Source organism: Argopecten irradians, chromosome 11 (assembly GCF_041381155.1).
Source record: "Argopecten irradians isolate NY chromosome 11, Ai_NY, whole genome shotgun sequence".
NCBI lineage: Eukaryota > Metazoa > Mollusca > Bivalvia > Pectinida > Pectinidae > Argopecten > Argopecten irradians.
In genome coordinates, this window is record NC_091144.1 from 15,549,928 (window position 1) to 15,574,436 (window position 24,509).

Here is a 24,509-nt window from a genome sequence, read left to right on the forward strand (position 1 = left end):
TCAAAAAACCCCTAAAGGGCCCCACGCAATAATATTTCGTTCGAACGCAATAGTATTTCGTTCCCACGCAATAATATTTCGTTCGAACGCAATAATTTTATTTATTTCATGTCCGCTCCTAGCCACCGTAGTATACTGTATATATATTTGTAAAAATTTTCCTAACCCCATTTCAGGAATATATGTCCACCTTTGTGCTGTAACCTCACTACCAAACACCTCACTGCCGTTGTCTTCGTGACGTCACATCCGGTTATTCCCCAAATAAGCAGTCGACATACACACCGGGGCCAATCGTACAGTGGAAACGCTTCTTTTACATAGAAAAATGACGTCTAGGGGAGCGTACGTGATAAATATTTGCTCGATGTTCAACTCACGGAATAGAATCCAACAATTACAAGTTGCCCACGGAATAGTAGAGTGTTTCACCTAATTGTATTGGACTTTGTCCTGTATTTCGCGCACAGTATATATACAGGTATGTCATATCATGTTTGAAAAATGTGATTTTTGTTATATATTGAAACAGATATATATCAAAACGAGAATCAAAGATAAAACTTGATTCAGTAGATATCATCATCACAGATTTCAATGATTAGGTAACTTTATTTGTTGAATTTTACTGTTATAACTATAATTTTTCGCGACAATCTCGAAGTAACACGAGAGTTGTTAAACCAAATGTCAACAATTTTTTTCATAAACAAAACATGCGGTCGACCTCAGCAGACTGGATCTACAAAGAAAATAATGCTTGCACATTACAATATTTGATACACACAATATTGAATTACGGCAATGTGTGAATTAGATGTTTCAAATACTCGCTCTGTGGACATATACCAGCACGATTTGCTCATATTAGCCAGAAGGAAAACGTAAACAAACACATGTGCGCTTACGCTAGGTACCTGGATCACCACGTGCAGGACGTGTAGACATAAGTCACGTGGTACGATTCGGAATGCCGACAAAAGCCGAAGGTACTGAACATGGCGGTGATTGAAGGCGCTGTATTCAAAACCAGGAATATATGATCCCTAGATTTCGGCGCTCTTATAGGCCGACATATTCTTTTGGGGAGCTTAATCAATAAGTTACATGTGCATGTTCAAATATCAAATGTTTAAGCAATGTATCGTTACAGTGAAAATAACCAGAAATACAACTTTAACCTAAAGGAGACAACGAGTCATGGAACGCCATTTAACCTGAGATAGGGAGGCGCGGAGAGTGACTGTACGGATTCTTTATCCGTGGTTTCATGGAATATCGGGAAAGGTCTTTGCAGAAAGTTGAATGACAGTGACTTTTTAGAAACCATTAAAAATAACGATATTGTGTGCATTAGTAAATGTTGGATTTCAGAAGAAGATGTAATAGAAAGTCCTGGTTACTCTAGTTTTTCATTTCCTAGGAAAATCGGAAGGGGAGGGGGCAAAGTTATTTTTTTCAAACATAATTTATATAATAACATTAGAGTTGTACATAACATTAACGATTCAACAAGGACATAGTCATTCACATCCCCCGCCAATGGAGAGCTAAATCAATTAATGCATTAATTTTATATGCTAGTAAGAGTATAGGGAAAGCATTTTAAAACCCAACTGCAATTGAAGAATATATACAAAACATATTTATGTTTTTTTTTAACAAATTGAAACCAACTTTGAAAACATTTGCTTCTTTGAAAAATACCAGAATTGATCTTAGCTTTAACAAAGTTCAGCAGCTAACAGTGCGATTTTTGATTTGTTATAGACAGCGACGAGTTACATAGGAATTAAGTGAATGTTCTTAGTAATTGAGTTTGATACATCTGAGTTTTACTGCATGCATATTAAATAAAAAGTAAAGCATAATACAAAATTAAAAGTCCTATATAAAATGTGTCTATGACGTTTCATGGAAATATCTCTGCTGGTTTTAGAGTTGTGCTCCGGAAACGATTCTTACACCAAAATCTGCCATTTTCAGCAATGTTTTCATGGTTACAGAAAAAAGTACAAAAAGTGAAAACCTTAAAATAGCAAAAGGCACTACTAGACCATAAGACTAATGTGCCTATGGAGTTCCGTGCATATATCTCAACCGGTTTTCCAGTTATGCTGCGGAAACGAACCTGGTACAAAAATATGATATTTTCAGCAATGTTTCCATGGTTACGGAAAAAGTGCAAAAAATGAAAACCTAAAAATAGCAAAAGGCACTACTAGACCATAAGACCAATGTGTCTATGAAGTTTCGTGGAAATATCTCTTCTGGTTTTAGAGTTATGCTCCGGAACGAACCTGGTACAAAAATATGATATTTTCAGCAATGTTTCCATGGTTACGGAAAAAATGCAAAGAATGAAAACCTAAAAATAGCAAAAGGCACTACTAGACCATAAGACCAATGTGTGTATGAAGTTTCGTGGAAATATCTCTACTAGTTTTAGAGTTATGCTCCGGAAACCATTCGTACGGACAGACGGACGGAGGGAACCCATTTGTATATCCCCCGCCAACTTCGTTGGGCGGTGGATAATAATAGTTCTGAAATACACCAAACAAAATTGTACAATTCATTTCATTTATTTGTTACTTTCCCCTGGAAAATAGTGTATTCTATACATCTAATAATACTGACTTGTTTCAGAGTTTAGAGGAAACACTTGTCAAATATAATAATGAAGGTTCGGTATACGTGCTTGGAGATCTTAATTCGAGAACAGGTGTTAGACAGGATTTTATTGAGAATAAAATACCAAATAATGATCTACTAGATAAATTAGAAAGTTTTAACTACAACAGCGATGTAAACTTAGAGATTAGAAGTAATATGGATGAATGTGTGAACTCATTTGGTAGAAGACTCTTATCGTTGTGTAAAGCTAGTGGTTTACGTATTGTCAATGGCCGTCACGAAGGTGACAGAGATGGAAGTTTCGCTTTCTACAGTAAAAATGGAAAAAGTACTATTGATTATTTATTGACATCTATTGAAAACTTTAATGATATTAGCATGTTTAAGTCTGGAAATTTTTTAACGATTTAGATCATGCACCTAACACTTTTAGAATACGAATGAATTATAAACATGAACCTTTGTCTACAAATACACGATCTAGAAGTAAGGAAAGAGCTGAGTGTGAGTCTGTTAAATGGAAAAATGATAATATTAACAGCATTCGAAAAAGCCTGAGTGATAATTCAAGTAATTTGATGAATATAAGTAACAGAATAGTTAGTTCCCAAATAGATGTAAATGGTGATTTTTGTCAAATTATTGATGCTTGTGTTATACCTTATTGTGAAGTTCGTAAAGGGTTCTGTCCCCTGGCCGAGACACACCAAAGTCTATAAAAGTGGTAGTTTCTGCTGCTGCTTAGCGCTCAGTATACAGGGAGTGGGACGACTGGTTCGCCCGTTGTCAGTATAATGTGACCGGGTGGGGTGTGTTGCTTGGTGTCTTCGGCGGCATGCTTCAGTGATATAGCACTATAAAAAGGGCAACAGTTCCACTATACAAGAAGACACAACATGAATATACCGCAGTCTCCCAAAACACGCACCTCGCACAACATACACGCAACACAACGCATACATGGGAGGCCGTCCTTACATGACCATAGCTGTTAATAGGACGTTAATTAATCAAACAAACAAAGTATTCGAAGTGTAATATGTCTGAGCAAATTAGAGCTCAAAGGTGTCATGATAAACCATGGTTTACAAATGAATGTAAGAAAGGCATTGACAAATTTTAATTAAGTTAAGTCAGAAGTTAATCATCAAATACTTGAATATAAAATATAAATATATCAAAAAAAAAAAAAAATACAAAAGATATGAAAATAAATTGAAAAGACAATACAAGAGACATGAAGGGGATATGTTAGGTCTGATTCGAAAAAAATAATCCGAAACAATTCTTTAAATATTTCTTGAAACAAAAAGCTAAAGTATCAGTCAGAATTAAAGAGTGATGATTTTTATACACACTTCAAAAACTTGAATAATAAGGAGTTTGACAATGCCTACATTTCGAGTAATGGAGAGCCTATTTTTGAAGAGTTAGACATGCAGATAAGCACCGATGAAGTGTTAGCTGCCATACAAAATCTGAAAAGGGGCAAAAGCTGTAGCAAAGATAACATTTTGAATGAGGTTTTTATAGACTGTTCGAATGAACTACTGTGTATTACTAATGTTTTTAATAATATATTCAAGTCTGGGTTTTTTTCCAGAGTCATGGTCAAAAGGTTGTGTAGTACCAATTTACAAAAATGGTGATATCAATGAGCTAAATAAATATAGGGGCTGACAATAGTTAGTCGTATGGGTAAATTATTCACATCGATACTTAAAGATGCTCCACCGCCGACATCGCTTAAATGATATTCATCATTTGAACAATTAGGGTGTTTAATCGTGTATATATATGTCTAATTAACACAAAAAATAATATAAAGTAATTGATTTTACCTTTGGTGCATGCGCAATCAGTCATTCATTCTATATAGGATATAGTGCCATGGATTTTTTTCGGGATGCAAATAATTATTTTTTATATTTTTAACTTAAAAGTAAAATTAGAAGCTCAAACTTTTCATTGATGGTAATGGTGTAAAGTAAGTAACTTTTGTAACTGAAGAAAAATACTTAATAGTCTGTTCCTGTTTTTGATAGAGAAAAAATACCTTTTGTCAGCGGTGGAGCATCTTTAACAAAAGACTGATGAATTGGGATCAGAAGTTTAATGTAATAACAGATGCCCAATTTGGTTTTAAGCCTGGATGTTCCACAATTGATGCAATTTTTGTTTTACAAACATTGATAAACAAAACTTTAAAAAGTAAAAAAAACAACAACTATATTGCTGCTTTATAGTTTATAAGAAAGCATTTGATCTAATTGATAGAAGTATTTTATGGACTAAACTTATAAATCATGGAATAGATGGAAACATGCTAAAAGCCATTCAATCACTTTACCAAAATGTGAAATCTTGTATCGAATATAATGGATTTTTGTCTGAATATTACAGAAACATGATCGATCTATTCCAAGGCGAAATATTGTCACCGATTTTGTACAGTTTATATGTCAATTATTGTGAAATGTGTTTTATTAGAGAGAACTGTCCATCAGTAGAAATTGGTTTGATTAACCTGTTTTTTTTATTATGTATGCAGATGGTACAGTTCTACTCGATGAGTCTCCCAAATCTCTGCAAGAAATGATTTATACGTTATATAAATATAATAACGATTGTAAGTTGACTCTTAATGTTGATAAGACAAAAATAATGATTTTCAGAAACGGGGGTAGACAGAGGGAATGAATATTGGACTTACAATAATATTAACGTTGATGTAGTCGACGAATTCAATTTTCTTGGTATGTTATTTAATTAAAAGGTAAATTTAAGAAAACTCAAATTCATGTTGCAAATCAAGGAAGAAAAGCTTATTTTTCCAAATGTAGTAAGTTGAAAAATCATGCATTTAATATTTCGACTCAGTGTTCTATTTTTGATACATATATTAATAGTTTACTGGGATATGCAAGCTAAAATACATGTCGTCACGCAGGCGATTTAAGTGAAAATTTTGAAGTAAAATAAGGTGAAATTTCACCTCTCTGCAAAGTATAAGAAATGTATTGTTTCAAAACAGGTGACAAATTGGTCATTTCTTAAAATCTGTGAATAAAAATTCTATAAACAATAGGAGTCTTATTTTTTTGACGTTACGGTATTTTCTATATTGCTACTTGCTACAAATTGAGACAATTAGTTTTTGAAAATCACAAAAGCTCTTGGATTAATATTGAAACAAGACTTCAACGAGACTGAAACCTCACCAGAACAGGTCCGTACCAGATAAGATCACTTTTATAATAACGGTCTCCCATGTGTAAATGTCTGTTTTTACTGTATGAGAGACCGTGGTCTATTCGTGTTGTGTAGTAGTGAAATGATTGTCCTATTTATAGCGATATGTCACTGAAGCTTGTCTTTAGATATGAACGTGTACACTGTGATCAGTACTAATTCGGTGAATGCTTTGAAAAGTTCACTAAACTTCACCTGAAAATGTACCAAAATTTACCCGTTTTGAAATTCTTAATTTTTTTTACTATTACAACCAACCGAGTAAAAATAGCATGATTATCAAAGTACTTGTCAGTAATTGATTACTTCAATATGATCAGAGCCATTTAAACTAAAATATCACAAAGCAATCAGGACTGTTCATGGTTTTTGAGAGTAGTTGATAATGTAGTTGTCGTTATTCACAAAGAAATTAAATTTCATACGGTTTATATCAATAACGCCATGTATTACCAATAGAGAGGCTTTCAGTGACATTTAACGACTTGATGACAATTGTCCTACACAGGTAAGCATGGTCAACTCTCTGTCCTTTCGACAGACAGGTAAGTTATTATTTATTTTCAATTTTATTTGACATTTCGCCGTTAATTAGGTAGAATACTAGTACGTTTATAACATCACTTTCTATTTTACTTGAGCTTGAAAAAAAAATTGGGAATAAAATTCATTTTATTAAATGTCACAAAAGAATGAAAGCTGACAAGATTTCGGCTGTGCTTATATTTGAAATACACGTATTCATCTAACTTAGCAAAACACAGTTTATTTTAGGACACCAAAGGAATCGATGTGCATAATAAAAATTTGACTCGGTTCTTTGACAGGTGGGTAATACCGGAAAAGCTTTGTGACAACGTTAAGTGTCACTGGATAGAGATCGTGTGTCGGGGTTAGACGTAAGTACAGTAAATAACATCCCCACACAGTGATACTATCAAACCTGTAGTTTTGGAGAGTCAATGGAGATCATAGGAAAATCAAAGAATCTGTAACCCATTGCACAGGTGAGTGGACATCCGAAATATTTCTATAATTTTATCACCAGCCACACATTACAGAATAACATGTGGGTGAAAAAATATTAAGCAATTGCACAGATCTAACATTTTGATTTATAATCTTTTGTTTTTAATAAGTAGTTGCAATTGTTGGATCTGTCACACATATATACAAATATGCATATGACATTTTACTCTATAGGAAACTATTTAATATGTCATTCTAAACGATACAAAATCAACAGCACGATGGTGAACGTTAGATATTAAATGGAGTTTTCCATTCACCATGAAAATGCTCGTGTGTATTCAACTCTTTCTATAGGATCTCTATCGATGGATTTTTATATATACTTCACCATTGACTTGTCCTTTTAGAGGTTTCTCTATTCACCAGTGTTTGACGTATTACATATACTTTTGGTACGCTGAATGCCAAAACATATTCACAGAGTGAGGTAGAGGGTAAAATGCCCAACATTTTACACATGAATGTGTGACGTCATGTCACCAAGGTTAACAGACACAAGGATTTATATTATATACATCTAGTAAGATGGCGTTATATCTTTTATGTCTGTTCAGGCGACATTCTTGAAGGGGAGGGAATTACTAATGGCAGTTTAGAGAACGTCTTTTCCGAGGCTTCAAGTAAGTATTCGCACTAGTCCGAAAAATAAAACAAAACTGTACGTACTTTAAAAAGAAAATCTTAAAAACAATAATATAAGGATGTAAAGCTGAACAATTACATGTATGCTACGTACATAGTTGATAGAAACTCAAGTACGTTTATCGCCTAAAATAATTAGTGATCTTACACTTTACAATAACGTTACCTGTTAATTTTGTATGTCCTTATTGTTCATATGTTATCACTTACTTGTACCGTTCAAGGTTAATATACTGTCAATTACAAAATTTTGTGTAAACTATATATAGAAACCAATGTTGCGTTTACTGGATTGTAGTAAGAGTTTTCTCCCATTGTCCATTTTGATGTGTGTCTTTGCTAACCTCAACATATAGTAACTTTAACATTTAGGTAATATATTGTTTGTTTGATTAATAAACGTTCTATTAACAGCCAGTGTCATGTAAGGACGGTCTCCCACGCATGTTTGCGATGTGTCGCACCACCTCGCTTTTGGCATTCAGTGGAACGCTCGCCCCTGTGAGGAAGGCTCTGCATGGGTTCTGTCCCCTGGCCGAAACACAACATAGTGTACAAATGTGGCAGTTTTTACTCCTGCTTAGCGTTCAGCATACCGGGAGTGGGACGACTGGTTTGCCCGTTGTCAGTATAATGTGACCGGGTGAGATGTGTTGCTTGGTGTCATCGGCGGCCTACTTCAGTGATATAGCACTATAAAAATAGCAAGTTCCACTATACAAGACCGAGTCATATAGCCCAATAAAAATAGCAACAGTTCCACTATTCAAGAAGACACAACACGAATATACCGCAGCCTTCCAAAACACAAACTTCGCACTTCACACACCACATACACGGGAGGACGTCACTAAATGACCCTGGATTTATAGTGATATCTCACTGAATCATGCCACTGAACAAACAACACACCTTACCTGATCACATCATACTGATGACGGACAAACCAGTAGCCACACTACATTTATTCTGAACGCTAATCTTTGGTATGGTTTATTATGTTTACGTCCTATTAACAGCCAGGCGCAGCAAGACCAGAAACTACCAAACTTTATACTATGGTGTGTCTCGGCCATTAGACAAGAACCCACAACAGAAGACCAAAAGTGATACGGTGTAGAGAGAGACAGAAATAGAGCAAAATAATATTCTTAAGGAAGGGTATCACTTTGGGCCGTTTCACAAACCCAATATTTACAGGCAAAAACTGCAAAAAATGTTATTTCTATTCCAATATTTCTTTAATTAGGACTTAAACTATGAAATTGTGAATTCACCATTTGACCTCTGAAATTACCATGAGCGCAGAAAAAAATCGAATATTCTGAATAGCATTAAATATGCAAAATATTGTGCTTATCACTGAGTGGCCGTAAAATGGCTCAAAGTGATACCCTCTTTTAGTCGCCTTTTATAGTCATGCATATAGGGGAAGCAGGTACATGTCAAACGCCCCTAACTGCAGGGCAGTAATTAGGGTAATTCATGCATGATGCTAATTATACGTTGAAGCTGACGTATCTTACGTACTTTATAAGATATTATCTAAACCATCCTTTAAATTAGAAGGATACCCATAAACTATCCCAACATAAGTATTACTTGCGGTAACTTATGTACGATTTTGCCAAAAATATATCGCTTTTTGGGATAACGTATATGTTATATGGTAATGACTTCTTATAAACGAATGTTTGATTGCCATATTTTAGAAAGGAGGGCAATGTGGTAAGAGAATCAAGCTATGTAAGCACCCCACCTGTAGCGTCATGGCTTCTATAAATACTTCAAACCTGGACGAGGTATTCCAGTATTTGAAGGAGAACAAACCAATTACCACAGACCTAATCAAGAAGTCTTCCGCTGATTATGAAAACATAAAGGTAAGTTTCCCAATCACACTAACTATCGCAAGTGACAAAATGAGAAAAATAGGAATAACGATGGTAATACCAATTATTTATGTGGTTCATTCCCCGAACACCAACTCTGGTAAATACAAAGGGTGTTATGATATGCAAAATATTTCTAGCAAATTTAACCAACATGCAGCAGCTGTGATGCTGAGTCGGCGTATGTGATCAAGTCTATGGTTCCAGTCTCTGTCGATGTTTACATACTTCTTCTTGCGGGGTTAGGTTGGAGCTCCAGCATCTTTCTGTATCCGGCTGATGTCGTTCATGTTCTGCATGTCTTTGTGAACATCTGTATGATGGTGCGTGGACCAGAGATAGTCAGAGATATTCCGATACGTTTTTATATTCAAATTTTCCGAGAAAACAAGCGTATCGGAATATCTCTGACTAAACCCATTGAATTACACTGCAGGGGAAGTCACTCTAATCGTTCTTTATTAGGACTTTGCTTGATGTCACAAGTCAGAAAGCGCCGGTAATTTTGGATTAGAATATTGCGTTCGACTATATAGATATCGTTTATATGCATTTGCATGGTATGTGTGTGATTATGGATTATCGGAGGACTGATGCGTGACTATGACTCTAGGAAAAAAGGTATACTATTGTAAAAAAATTAACTTTATCGAGGTGGGGGTAAAAATTCCAATATGGCGACTGTCGTCCCTTTCTCTGTTTCATAGTAAATATCCCGATTTTTTAATAATTTTACAAATCTCGTATTTTTCGAAAAAAAATCACATGACTGTCATATATACTCATCAGTCCATCCACCAAATACAAAAAAATGTATGACAACATCCATTTTCATTGAGTTGGCCCCCTGTGGGGCAGGTGTGTTGAGAGGGAGGTTGAACAGCCGGAAGTAGAGCAGTGACTTAATTATCTACTGTTAATGAGGATGACTGGGTTATCTTCTCGTAATGAGGGTGACTGTGTTGAGAGGTAGGCTGAACAGCCGGAAATAGAGCATCTCCAAAAAGTCCTGTTTCTAATAAATAATTACATTTATAAAGCTGAAAAATAGCACAAAAATGTATAGACTCAGACAAAGCCTACAAATACAAAGATAAGTTGATAATTCGAGTACATTGTTGACCATTCAAATATCAGAGCAAATGTGATTTTTTTCTGCAATATGCCACTGTTTTATACACCATTCTAAAACAGCTTGGCAATAATTCACAGCTAATGATTTACTGATCACCTATCAGATGAGTTGATTAACCAGAGATTTACCTGTGATCAGAACAATTCTGCGATAGACTATAATTTCCTATCATCACACCTTAATCCCCATGTAAACACCCTACCCTACCCAGAGTTGGTGTTCGGGGAAGACCCCACTTATGTATATGTGTTGTCTACATTATATTCTGAAATGTATACCTTGTGATCTGTTTCATACACCAATGATGTTTATCTTATTAAAATTTCCAGTGCGAAACATGAAACTAATGCAGATTCCAGTACAGTTAAGAGAATGTAAACACTTTAGCTAATATTGTCACGTATTCTATGAGAAACCCTTCCTCTCTAGACAAACGTATTCACTAATATCTAAATAGCAATGTCCTTATATCTAACACTTTCAGGTAGCATTGAAACAGGCACAAGATGATAAACATAGGAGCCATAAACCAGGGGATCTGTACAAGTGTCCCAAATGTAAGAAGGATATCCCCTACCCCACCGTTCCATTCACCGACGACAAGGAGACAATCGATCGTCTTACACAGGAATTAGGTATTCAGATCTCTTAGACTCTTTTGCTTCAATATGTCGCTTAGTCTTTCACAATGTATTTAGATTGTAACTGAAAACGAGAAAATTTAATTTTTGTGATTTAAAAATTTACAAGGGTACATTGATAATTTAACCATTTCTTAAATATTTCGAGGATCAAGTTTTCGCGATACCAATGGCCCGCGAACTAGCGAAAAAAACTTTTGTGATGACTAACTTTTTTTGTCTGATATAGATTTTTGGAATAAGGAATTCATACCAATAAAATAATATGGTGATGTGCTTGCTTTGAGCTTTTATTAATCATTTTATTAATTTTATTAATCCGGAATTTCAATGTTTTGAGCATACAGCCATACACACACGACAAACTAAAGCAATAATTTACAAATAAATTGACTGATAAGTTTGAGTATTCGCAAAATTGACAAAACCTGTGTATTTATTAATAATGTCAGACAATCAACCCATTGTTTTTGTTCAGAATAGCTGTATATGTTACCCCTACCCTGAAATTTTGAAGATGAAAATAAGTTTTTACGATTTTTTGCAGATTCAATTCTTTATAGAAAATAGTTCTGTCCACTATCTTTTTCTAAAGAATTTGCAGCTTGAAAGAAAAAAAGTTGCTGCTTGTAAAACGATCATAAAAATAGGGGATCAGTGTGCTTGAACTTTAGTCCGGATATTAAATATGTTATTTTTCAGCATTTCCTGCTTAAAATTAAAATCACTTTATCTTTATCTTTGCTATAATGTAAAATCATTAGGTTAAGATCCCATCACACTCTAAATTATTTTCATCTCGGTGAACCTTAAACAAGAATCACAGCAAAAAATAACTTGCTATAGCTTAAAATGTTGTCGCACCGGCGAGTAAAGTAAATATATTGAAGTTAAAAACTAGTGAAATTTCACCTCTCTACAAAGTGTAATAGAAAATATAAGAAATGCACCTATTCAAATTGGTCGCCGAATTAGTCATTTCTTTAAAATGGTGTACAACAAATTCTACATGCAATAGAAGTCTAATTTTGACGTCTTTTATATATTGTAACTTGCTACAAATTGAGACAATTAGTTTTTGAAAATAACAAAAACTCTTTGATTAATGTTGAAACGAGACTTCAACGAGACTGAAACCTCACCAGAGCAGATCCTGAAAACGTTAAATAATGTTTATATACATGTATTCTTGTCTAATTACTGCAATTCCTATCCAAGGAAGATTGTATTTTTTGTTTAACGAATAATATCTAAATCTGTGCTTCATTATTCTGCTACTTTCGATGCTTAATGCATGCCATCACGTTTAGGTAATTGATTTTTAACATATTAAATTGTCCTTTTACAATTTGAAAAACGCGAGTACCGCATTAAATAAAATTCTCGGACCATCGATCAATTTGCAATCGAATTTAAAGATCATGATCCATATCTATTGTAACAAGAGGCCCAGTATCGCTCACCTGGTTTTTCGTTTTGTGTAATTATGTAATTAAGTTATTATAATAATTAAAAAATCAAAATCAAATTGACCCCATGATTTGTTAAATTTTGAATTCCCTTTTCGCGCCGCCCCTCAGGCCCCATCATTTGTACAATTTTCAGTCAGTAACCAATACGAATGCTACCTGCTAAAAATTTTTGTTGAATTCCGACCAAAGGTTATGGAGAAGAAGTCGATTGTTGACGGACGGACGAACGGACGCCGGGGTATAGCATAAGTTCACCTCTTTTGACGCAAAAAATGAAGGGCGTTTTGTTGTTAAATATGGTGTAATGAAGAACCGAAGTATCATATTCAGACGTCTGCAAATGCAAGACTTACTGTCGTGTTGTATGGCCAAATCAAGAGTTTCAGTACGAAACGATAATAGCTTTTTATGCATCTATCTTCAGACGCCAGGGCTCGACAATGTCAACATATGGAGGAACATATCGCGAAACAGGACCATCAGCTGGCTCAGCTGAGGGTCGCCAATAGTCACAGAAGGTATAACATAGCATGCCAAAGGACCTCTTTTACGGCCAATGGAAATGCTCACAAAGCGATTTTATTAAACCTAAATGTTACATGTATATGTAGCAACAGTAATGCCAACCCTTGAAATACGTTTTATAAATTCAAAATGTCATATGGACCTTATGGTCAAATTTGTTTGAGTTTTACGGCCCATCGACAACTAAGGTCATTTAGGGCCAAACTACAAGTTATGCATTAGAATAAATGATCCTCACAGAATATAAACAACGACTGCATCTAAAAGATCGGGGAAAGATTAAAGCAAGTAAGAACTAAAACACAGATTGTAAATTTTGATTTTATAAAAAAGATTGTATGGGATAAAATTTTATTTTTCTCATGAGAAAAAATAACTACATATCATGATCACAAAGTTGTTGGCAAAGCGTCTAAATTTCGGCTACATTTTCGATATATAAAATATCGAAATTTTGAATGCTGTTCTCGGCCATGTCAGTTTACAAATTTGGTAACATATAAAACTGAGCGTTAATAAAATTGGTTCATGTGTAGATTTCTATTGTTCATGAAAGAGGTACTTACAATAAATGTATATATTATGTATTTCCTTCCAGTTCTCTGTGTACGTCCGTAAGTATCTATACAAATCTATATTGATTTTTATTTGTATGTTTTGCAGTTAATTAGTTAAGACGTCTTTTATAGGATACGGTATGTTTGTATCCTATTATTTTATGTCTGCATAAATGTTTTAAATTGCTGAAAATTTCTTTGTGTAGGGTACGAAATAGATTTGCAAATGACAATTTCTTCACATTATCAAAAAATCCTATCTGTTTGAATACTGTCTTTGATTATGGTAAAGTACTTTGGAAAAGTATCGAAATAATTTAAAAAGCGTTTGTGATAAATTATTGTGGAGATATTTCCAGAAAGGAACTTCAGCTGGAATCAACAAATCTAAACTGCAAAAACAAACAATAAAAAAGGCCTTTGATAAGTAACTATACATATACACATGCATATACATTTGTACATTGCCAAAGGCACAATACATCTTCAGCCTATTCTTTGTACCCGTTTCTCAACTGATGTAATAAAATAACAAATAATGATATTCATCGCATTACATGAAGACGTCTTTGTTCTATCTAGTGCTAATCCGACGCCTACACGGGTATTAGACCCTAGGGAATCAAACAGAGCTCAGCAGATCGGAGAACGGTACGAGGACCTTTACGATAACGAGTGGACAGGAGCCTTCAAGTTCTTGGACAATACCATGAATCTCCGGGAGGACAAGGTGCTGGACACACTGCTCCGGATATTGAGGGTAAGTGTGAATGCTTTTAAAATACTCAGTTATAGAACTAATATACCGTGGACCCTCGATAATCCGGACATTTGCGTCCATATTCCAAACCGCCCTGATAGAAATTTTCCCGGTCTGCTGGATTTTGTGTGGAAACTTACTTAATAATCAAATTTGTTTCCAAAGCTTTCCGCCCGGAGTGTGATGTTTCCAGTCTATCGGTGACCGGATTATCGAGGGTCCATGGATTTCATGTCCATGTTTACTGTTCATTTGAGAGCACAAGCGCCACAAGAACAAATAACAGATTATCCAATTATTTGATTTTGTGAAAATAATTTTGCAACCGAAACAATTAATACGATAGGCATTCAGTAAATTCAGATAATCATCAGCAATACTCTTTTCTGTTGTTGACTAAATGATGTGCTCATTTTGATGCAGGTGTTTTGACACATTATGTAACTGTATATTAGGTTGACTTTGTTAGACCATGGTATGTTATATAGGCTGCTTACTCATTTTGTGACGATATCGCCAGAGCTCAGATGATGAATATGGAAGGAGAAATGTACTGTCCACTATCAACGGTAAGCCATTTAATACGAAATATTCCGACCCTTATTTTACGATTGTTATTTATCTAGAAGTACATATATGTATCAGTTTAGTCATAGTGCGCTAGTACGAAACTCATTTAAATGAACAAATGCTTTCGTTATTGAGCATGTCTTTGATCAAGTAAGGTTTCTACTATTCTTGTTGATTTGGTTGACCATGCCTAACGTTATATAAACTATTGTTGACGGTCATACATGCGCTATGTTGCCTGTATAAAACGTCGTATTGGGAGACTAATGTATATTCGTAGTGTTTCTATGAGGTGGTGGAGATTCTTGTCCATAGTATGTTATCGTCTTATGTTATGGACAAACAACGTAAAAATGCTCTACGGTGTACTAAAGTACGCTGCAAAAAAAAACATAAGAGTAAACCCTTCCTAGTCCAATACTTACAACGGGGCAGTTTGTCCATAGTCTTTATCGCTAATTAATCTTTTTTCTTTTTCTTTTTTTCTGAAACAGTGGACTGAAGAAGCGCGAGTAGAGTTCATCGGAAGAAAAACAACATTGCCTCAGAAGTCAACTAGAATTGTTCACAATTATCGGACGTCAACGTCAACGGAATGCATACCAGCCATCCAAAACGTAGGTCATTTGTCTAAATACTTCAAAACAAAAACCAATGAATATGTTTTAACGCAAACATAATGTAAGTGGCATCAGCAAATGATTTTTTTTGTGTGGATACAATCTAAAATCTGTATCAATAAATAATACAGATGAAGAGTGATACTTCTGCACAATTCTAAACAGTAAGATATAAAGAATCTCTAATTTATCAAATACACGTAAATGCAGAACTAAATTCGATATGAAAAGTCGTGAAAATGAAGAAAGTGATATAAACTTTTCTGATGTTTACAGGCTTTCATTGCTCAGATTTTACCTGAATTCATGGATCCGGCATTACACAATAACAGACAGGTGTTGGCCTATGTAAAACGATGCGTAGAAATCACGTGGTACATGGTCATACAGGAAACGCCGATGGTGCTCGTCTGCAAGGTCAACCGGAAGTCAGAATTTGACACAAATCTCTTCCGGTATTACTCGGCTCATGGAGATCAGTTTGACTTTGTTGTTTGGCCTGCCCTTTTGATGTACAGCAATGGACCAATTATTATAAAAGGATTTGCATATGCGTTGGATCCAAACCGAAGCATTCCGAATGTCCGAGTGATAGAGATGGAGACAAATCGTGTTCCTCCCAAAGGAAAGGAAAATATGGACGATTCAGAACTTAACCACGGTCTTGCTGGAGGAACGCCGTGGGGTTCGAACTATTTTTCGGGTACTCCGTCCGTGGACCTTCCCCCACTTCCCCTGGATAACGTGAGCCCTACACGGGTCAGTCCGGGACGGGTATCCCGTGACGAGGACCAAACTCTCACGGCAACTTGGAAGGGAAAGAAGAAGCCGAAAGCTAAGCCCTAAATGCTACAGTGTCATGTATATTATTATTATAATCGTTGACGTTTAACAGATTGATGTGTACAATAGTAAATAATATTATTAATACAAATAACGTAGATGTGAGAAAGATGTAGTACTGGGTTATAAAGTTAAATATCATAATGAATATATTGCAGACACTCATAGCGATGGAATATGGTTTTATTTTTTCTGATTTTCGGGATATTTTATAAAAGTAAATATAAAATAAGCATTGATATTTTTTGATAAATAACCCAGAACAACACATTATCTGATACTGTCATTACTGACAGAGCAACGCCAGTTGCGATGAAGCTTAGAACTGAAATATCTAAAGTTGTATGGTCTATAACTTTCGCTCTCTTTGTCATAGTGAAAAGTGTTCACGTGTTCTACACATTTTTCTTGGTCTGTCTGAGATTTAAACTTTCTAATTTTACCTCTTTTTATAAAAGTAAAAAATCATTTTAATGTGTACACATGATAAATAGGTTCGAAAGACGCCGAATCATCCCGAACTCTTCCTAAAATCGTCGCGACAATATCGAAGGAACACGAAAGTTGTGAAATCAAGAGAAAATGACAACAGTTTTTCTAAACAAACCATGTGGTCGACCTAAACGAACTGGATCTACAAAGAAAAAAAAATGCTTGCACATTACAATATTTGATGCACACGATATTTTACGGCAATGTGTGAATTAAATGCTTCAAATACTCACTGTGGACATATACCAGCATGATTTGCTCATATTAGCCAGAAGGAAAACGTAAACAAACACATGTGCCCTTACACTAGTTACCTGGCTCACCACGTGCAGGTCGTTTTGACGTCAGTCACGTGATACGATTTGGAATTCCGACAAAACACGAAGGTACTGAACATGGTGGTGATTTAAGGCGCTTTATTCACAACCAGGAATATATGATCCCTAGATTTCGGCTCTCTTATAGGCTGATGGGGAGTCGTCAAGTTCCCCATGTTCAAATATCAAATGTTTAAGCGATATATCGTTAACAGTGAAATTAGCAGGAAATGTAACTTAAATTATTAAATATTTCACGATACATATTGCTTTTGTACAAACAGATTCATTATAATACACTTTAGCTTGATTCTTAATAGAAAGCGATTATGTTCTGCAATTGTTTATTGAATAATTCACGCACACATAAGATAATTATTAAGACGTCAAGAGCCTGTGCAACACGAATATACCACAGTCCCCCAAAACACACACTAAGCACTAATACACACAACACGACGGATACACGGGAACCCGTCTTTAAATGAGCACGATTGTTAAAATCAACCAACCAACATGTAGGACGACAGGAGTGTATGAAATAGCACCTTCTTTTCTTCAAAATGAAATCAAAATTATATGACATATCGATATGGTCAGTCTCTCCTACGTATCCAACAGCATTCGATAACACAGATACTCATACAGGAAACACGTGGCATATAACAAAGTTAAAGATGCCCCCCCCCCTGTGATGAATGGTATTTTTTTCTTTATTGAAAACAGGAGCAGACGATTTAGTATTTTTCAGGTACAAACGTTACTTCTTTACACCTTTACCAGCATTGAAAAGTTTGAGCATCTAATTTTACTTCAAGATAAGAATATCAAAAATAATCCATTGCATCCCGAAAAAATTCCCTGGCACTATGTCCAATGTGGAATGGAGTACTGATTGCGCATGCACCAAAGGCAAAATAAATTATTTCAAAATATTGTATTAAATCTAAAGATTTAATTCTGGATCGGGCAGCAGGTAAATCCTATATATGCCCTCTCCAAACTATTTTTGTGTTAAATAGACATATTTATACACAGTTAAACACCAATTATTGTTAAAATGATGAGTATTGTTTTTGCTGTATCGCCGGTGGAGCTTTTTGAAGCCTTACGCTTATTAACCAGCAGATGTGATTCTTTTACTTTGGCTCCTGATCGAAAGTAAGAAGAGAGGTCTTGTGCGACAAACTTTTCACAACAATTGAAAGAGAGCTGGGGCGCGAATAAAAATGTTTCGAAAATCACTGTAAAATATGATTGGATTAACAACTGTCAGTGAGAGCCATTAATCGCATTTATGTATTCAAATACATGTATATTAAAAATAATGAAGACGAAAAATATTGTATACGCGAAACAAGGTATTCCGAAATGTTGTGTTTGTTAAATTAACGATGATAACAATTATTTTGCTTTCAAGCGATAACGGTAGCCAACTATTGTTTGTAAACAGCCTACTTGTATCACTCATTTGAATGTTGTTTGTACATGGTGTGTAGGTAAGTGACAACTTGTTGATTTTCTAGACCACTCTAATAGCATTCAGCTGCAGCTGGTGTATCGCTGTCTATCCTAACACTACTGCATCATTTTGACAAATAACAGTTTCCACTCAGCTGTCAATCTGCATTGTTAGGTATGTAACCTACACTGGAAGGTAAGTAAGAGACGCAATCCCCACGCACCAATTTGAAGACTGAAATTGACATCTTTGATGTAAACAAAGCGATCAGTCACAGCGATCTGATGAGGCACCCGATCTGTCTGTACGATACTGTCAGTCCGCCAATGATTGGAAGTCCCTTGAGGTGCAATCGATTTCAAAGATAGTGTCATTTACCAGTTATGTACTGAATATCACCTAAGCAATCACAAAGCTTGAAACATATTGAAAATTGTTATTGAGACAAAATCACCGTATATACAATGTATACGGCACCATTTTATAGTATTGTCCTTGACCTCAGAGTAACAGTGCCATCCATTGTTAATATATTATCCTTAATAATCAAAGAAATACTTGTCTTGTTATGCAACAACCCTTGAACTAATTTTAGTATTAGACTGAATTTCGTTATTTGACATGCTAACAATCGCCAAGACGGGACCATGTTGTTGCTATGTATGGTGTTTGACCCAACAGGATCATGAGATGCAAACTTGAAAATTTAAATGTCAAGATCTCTTTTAATACGTGTTTTCTCCGAAGATTTATAAAGTAAAGAATTATGGAATGAAAGCAAAATATTGACAATACAATGTGATTCAATATATATTGATTTGGCTAACAGACAAAATTGTAGAAGATAAATGTAACTTCTTGTAAAACACACCGAAGACTGATTAGAACTTACCACGAATCAAATCAACGGTCACCTCCAAAGCCAACACATGATATACGTATAATCATAGGCTAAGGTCGCAGGTGTTTGTTGCCACTATGTAATGTGGTCTTTATTTGGGACCGCAGGCTGACCTTATAACAAACACACACGTGCTGATGTCCATGGTCAATACCAACTCTAGGAAGTTACCTACACGTGTTTTCAACCCTCTCAGATAAACGATTCGTAATTGTGCTCTCAACATTATGTTTAGTAAACGAAAATATTCTGAACTTCTTTCAAGATAATGCATGTTAAATGAAGCGAATTGTGGATGACCTGTATATCTAATTCATGACGAATTCGTGTTCCAACGTTTAATTAATAGTTATTTAAAGCACTATTGATTTTGGTCATATGAGAAGTTTTAAAACCTTGTACCTGCAATAAAGCTCAAACGGAATAAAGTAACAATATATATACACACACATGTACATAAAAATGATGGGAAAATAGGAGAGTATTAGAATTCAAAAGCAGGACTGTAAAGTGATTGCTGCACAAAACAAAACAAAAGATGATGTTCAAAGATGATTTCAGTAAAGCAATAGTTTTGCTTCTGTTTGGGAAAACAATTTACAAATATTGCTAGTGTTTGTATGTTTATTGGATTATTTTTACGTCTTATTAACAGCTATGGTCATGTAAGGACGGCCTCCCATGTATGCAGCGTGTTGCCTGTATGTTGTGCGAGGTGCGTGTTTTGGGAGACTGTGGTATATTCATGTTATGTTTTCTTGTATAGTGGATCTGTTGCCCTTTTTATAGTTCCATATCATTGAAGTATGCCGCCGAAAATACCAAGCAACACACCCCAACCGGTCAACTTAAATATTGACAACGGGGGAACCAGTCGTCCTTCTCCTTGTATGCCGAGTGCCAAGAAGGAGCACAAAATGCCACTTTTATAGAGAAACTGTTGCCTTTTTATAGTGCTATATCACTGAAGCAACCAAGCAACACACCCCACCCGGTCACATTATACTGACAACGGGCGAGCCAGTCGTCCCACTCCCTGTGTGCTGAGCGCTAAGCAGGAGCAGAAACTACCACTTTGTATAGACTTTGGTGTGTCTCATCTAGGGGACAGAATCCAGAGCCTTCCTAACAGGGGCGAACGCTCAACACAAGGTCAAAAGTGAGGCGTTGCCAAGGGAGGCATTTGGAAAGATAAAGTCAGCTAGGAAGAAGAGAAAAGAGAAAATCCTAAATTTAGTCGCCATTACGGTCATGCAATAAGGGCAGCAGATACAAACGCCCTACCTGGAGGTCTTTATAAAATATAAATTAGCGGATTAAATGAAGTCTGTATCAGCTTATAGCATAAGACGTCCTGAAAGATTTTTATTACCTAACTATCATGATATAGTTCATTGAAATAATGCTAGCACATAGAGTTAATTAGAACAGGCGAGGTGGATTAAAAATCATCAAACGTCGTGCCTTTTCTAGAATGTTTTTATCGGCAAAATAATGCTAACATAATATTTTCCCCTGGTTGATTGGGTACTTAAACTGTACGTCCTCTTTTGCAAATGTGATTTAAAGTATAACCTTCCCTGTTTGGGATGAAGGAAAGGCGTGTTGAGAGCCGAGTGTTCTCGACGTCTTTGTTTTGTCTTGAGCTTTCTTATGTTGGAAATATTGTCATGTTGTATTTTATCGGCCCGGTCGCACGCTGTCTACATGGTTCCATTCGAGCTACCTATGTGATTGGGATTTCTTTTACCATCACTGCGGTTTGCCTTATGCATCACTATCAAATTCGATTCCAAAGAAACGAATACTTTCACTGCATGAACTAAACTCAAAAAAGAATTTCCTAAGAGATTGAAATATTACCTGGATTTCGCATATTTAATCCACAATCTTCAATCAATATTAAATGTAAAAATCATCATAATGAAAAATGCAAAAGAGTTCGGTAAGCACCCGCAATTACTCTACATATCGGTTATATAATATCAGGAAAGTGGGTTAAGGGGTTTTAATGGATGGCTTACTCCTTAAAAGCACATAAATAAAACATTAGACAAAAACAACTTTGAGTAGATTCCATTCCGCTTGTAGTGTCCGTCCTGTAATGATTTTCTATGATTTACTTTGCACTTACATAAAAATATCTCCAAATCTTTACAAATGTTCGAACCCCATGATCAATAGAAATAGCAAGACCAATTTGTGAATCTACATTAACAGTCCCTTTCTGTTCGAGGTAGTCTTCAGAACATGTTTGAGCATAAGCCAGACATTCGTTTTAACACCAAAGAATTTGTTTGTGATTAGTTTTCCCGCCTCAAGGCAAAACACTTTCATCTTCAAGTCGGCTGTTTGCAATGACATGCAGACTGCAAAGGGACCGACATATTTTAAATTGAAGTAGAATTATCTATCGGCAAGTTCTAACCGTTTGTCTACGAACACAAAATATACATATGTATGTGTAAATGCAATTGAAATTGGTAAGATAACTTCTCAAACGTACGATGTACATTTTATGGAAATATGGACATTATCGACTTATATTTGACTTTATATTTGACCTGAATGCACTTCACTTTAGATTTATAATTACTTCCGTTAACGTCTGATAACCACTGCTGATTACTGAACTGTCCTGTTTGGAATATTTCTGACATTGTATAATGTCAATAAAATTGGTAATCTGTTTATAATTACCTTTTAATTACAATTATTTTTTTGACAAAATTTGCAAATGGCAACTTGCTACAGATATTGATAAATAGTATTTGAAAATCTTATAACTTCTTTGATCTTTGTCGAAACGAGACTTCAACGGGATTGAAACCTCAGAAGAACACGTCCTTAAAGGAAGTGGGGTGAATGTTTTGCCCGCTGTCAGTATATGGTGACCGGCCGGGGTGAGTTCAACTACTTCAAGAAGACACAACACGAATATACCTCTGCTTTCCAAAGCATACCGACATTTACACATACACACAGCAATACACAGCACACGTAGGTAACCGTCCTTCAATCACCCTTACTGTTAACTGTACATTTAACCTAATAATCCAAACAAACCATTACCAAATGAAATAGATTGTTAGACAAAAAGAAGAATGCTATTGTTATCACAATTATTTCTCGCATTACATCATACTTCTCTCAACTCTGTAAGTGCCCTAAACACACGTCATGCTCTTATCGGAATTAACAATAATATTTCCTTTGCATTACAACATAAACAAGACACCATCTGTTTTAGTAATACTTCCATCCCATCCGTTTCCTGATTAAGAGTGTTGGGGCTGATTGATGAATCTTACTATTTCAAAGGCATACGGTTGCCGGTATATTTACAAGTTTAGTTTGAAAATGTCAACAAGCACTTAGCGGGATTTGTGTCCTGAAGCCTTGCTGATAATGACTTGCATCACTTACATTGAGATATCATAGGTGAGAATAATGTGTGTCCTGACGCCTTGCTGATAATGACTTACATCACTTACATTGAGATATCATAGGTGAGAATAATGTGTGTCCTGAAGCCTTGTTGACGCCTGACTTGATAATGACTTACATCACTTACATTGAGATATCATAGGTGAGAATAATGTGTGTCCTGAAGCCTTGCTGATAATGACTTACATCACTTACATTGAGATATCATAGGTGAGAATAATGTGTGTCCTGAAGCCTTGCTGATAATGACTTACATCACTTACATTGAGATATCATAGGTGAGAATAATGTGTGTCCTGAAGCCTTGTTGATAATGACTTACATCACTTACATTGAGATATCATAGGTGAGAATAATGTGTGTCCTGAAGCCTTGTTGATAATGACTTACATCACTTACATTGAGATATCATAGGTGAGAATAATGTGTGTCCTGAAGCCTTGTTGATAATGACTTACATCACTTACATTGAGATATTATAGGTGAGAATGTGTGTCCTGAAGCCTTGCTGATAATGACTTACATCACTTACATTGAGATATCATAGGTGAGAATAATGTGTGTCCTGAAGCCTTGTTGATAATGACTTACATCACTTACATTGAGATATCATAGGTGAGAATAATGTGTGTCCTGAAGCCTTGCTGATAATGACTTACATCACTTACATTGAGATATCATAGGTGAGAATAATGTGTGTCCTGAAGCCTTGTTGATAATGACTTACATCACTTACATTGAGATATCATAGGTGAGAATAATGTGTGTCCTGAAGCCTTTGTGATAATGACTTACATCACTTACATTGAGATATCATAGGTGAGAATAATGTGTGTCCTGAAGCCTTGTTGATAATGACTTACATCACTTACATTGAGATATCATAGGTGAGAATAATGTGTGTCCTGAAGCCTTGTTGATAATGACTTACATCACTTACATTGAGATATCATAGGTGAGAATAATGTGTGTCCTGAAGCCTTGTTGATAATGACTTACATCACTTACATTGAGATATCATAGGTGAGAATGTGTGTCCTGAAATGTGTGTCCTGAAGCCTTGTTGATAATGACTTACATCACTTACATTGAGATATCATAGGTGAGAATAATGTGTGTCCTGAAGCCTTGCTGATAATGACTTACATCACTTACATTGAGATATCATAGGTGAGAATAATGTATTTGGTTATCAGTGTTTGTTTATAAAGTCTGCGCTGTATCCTTGTTATCTAATAAACATCAACCGAAGTCATCAGCATTTAAATACTAAATTGATGAACAGGGACAAAAACAAGATTTGTTAAAGATG

The 24,509-nt window shown here is 35.4% G+C and overlaps 1 protein-coding gene across 2 annotated transcripts; it reads left to right on the forward strand.

Moving 5' to 3' along the window:
• Positions 1-6,586: 6,586 nt before the first annotated feature.
• LOC138334847 (uncharacterized) lies at positions 6,587-19,943 on the forward strand. Of its 2 annotated transcripts, XM_069283617.1 has the most exons (9): positions 6,587-6,896; positions 7,476-7,541; positions 9,276-9,446; positions 11,075-11,225; positions 13,128-13,221; positions 14,368-14,545; positions 15,034-15,114; positions 15,610-15,732; positions 16,012-19,942. In XM_069283617.1, exons 3-9 carry the CDS (start codon positions 9,333-9,335, stop codon positions 16,579-16,581), a joined length of 1,311 nt encoding a protein of 436 aa, XP_069139718.1. In that variant the 5' UTR covers positions 6,587-6,896; positions 7,476-7,541; positions 9,276-9,332; the 3' UTR covers positions 16,582-19,942. The 2 variants fall into 2 exon arrangements, with proteins under 2 accessions (XP_069139718.1, XP_069139720.1); XM_069283619.1 differs by lacking the exons at positions 6,587-6,896; positions 7,476-7,541; positions 9,276-9,446 and adding an exon at positions 9,937-10,076 and having other exon boundaries at positions 16,012-19,943.
• The last annotated feature ends 4,566 nt before the right edge of the window (positions 19,944-24,509 follow it).

Coding starts and splice junctions, on each gene's coding strand:
- LOC138334847 (XM_069283617.1), top strand. CDS start 9,333: ATGGCTTCTATAAATACTTCAAACCTGGACGAGGTATTCCAGTATTTG. Junction 14,546..15,033: donor CACTGCTCCGGATATTGAGG/GTAAGTGTGAAT, acceptor TATGTTATATAG/GCTGCTTACTCATTTTGTGA. Junction 15,733..16,011: donor GCATACCAGCCATCCAAAAC/GTAGGTCATTTG, acceptor TGATGTTTACAG/GCTTTCATTGCTCAGATTTT.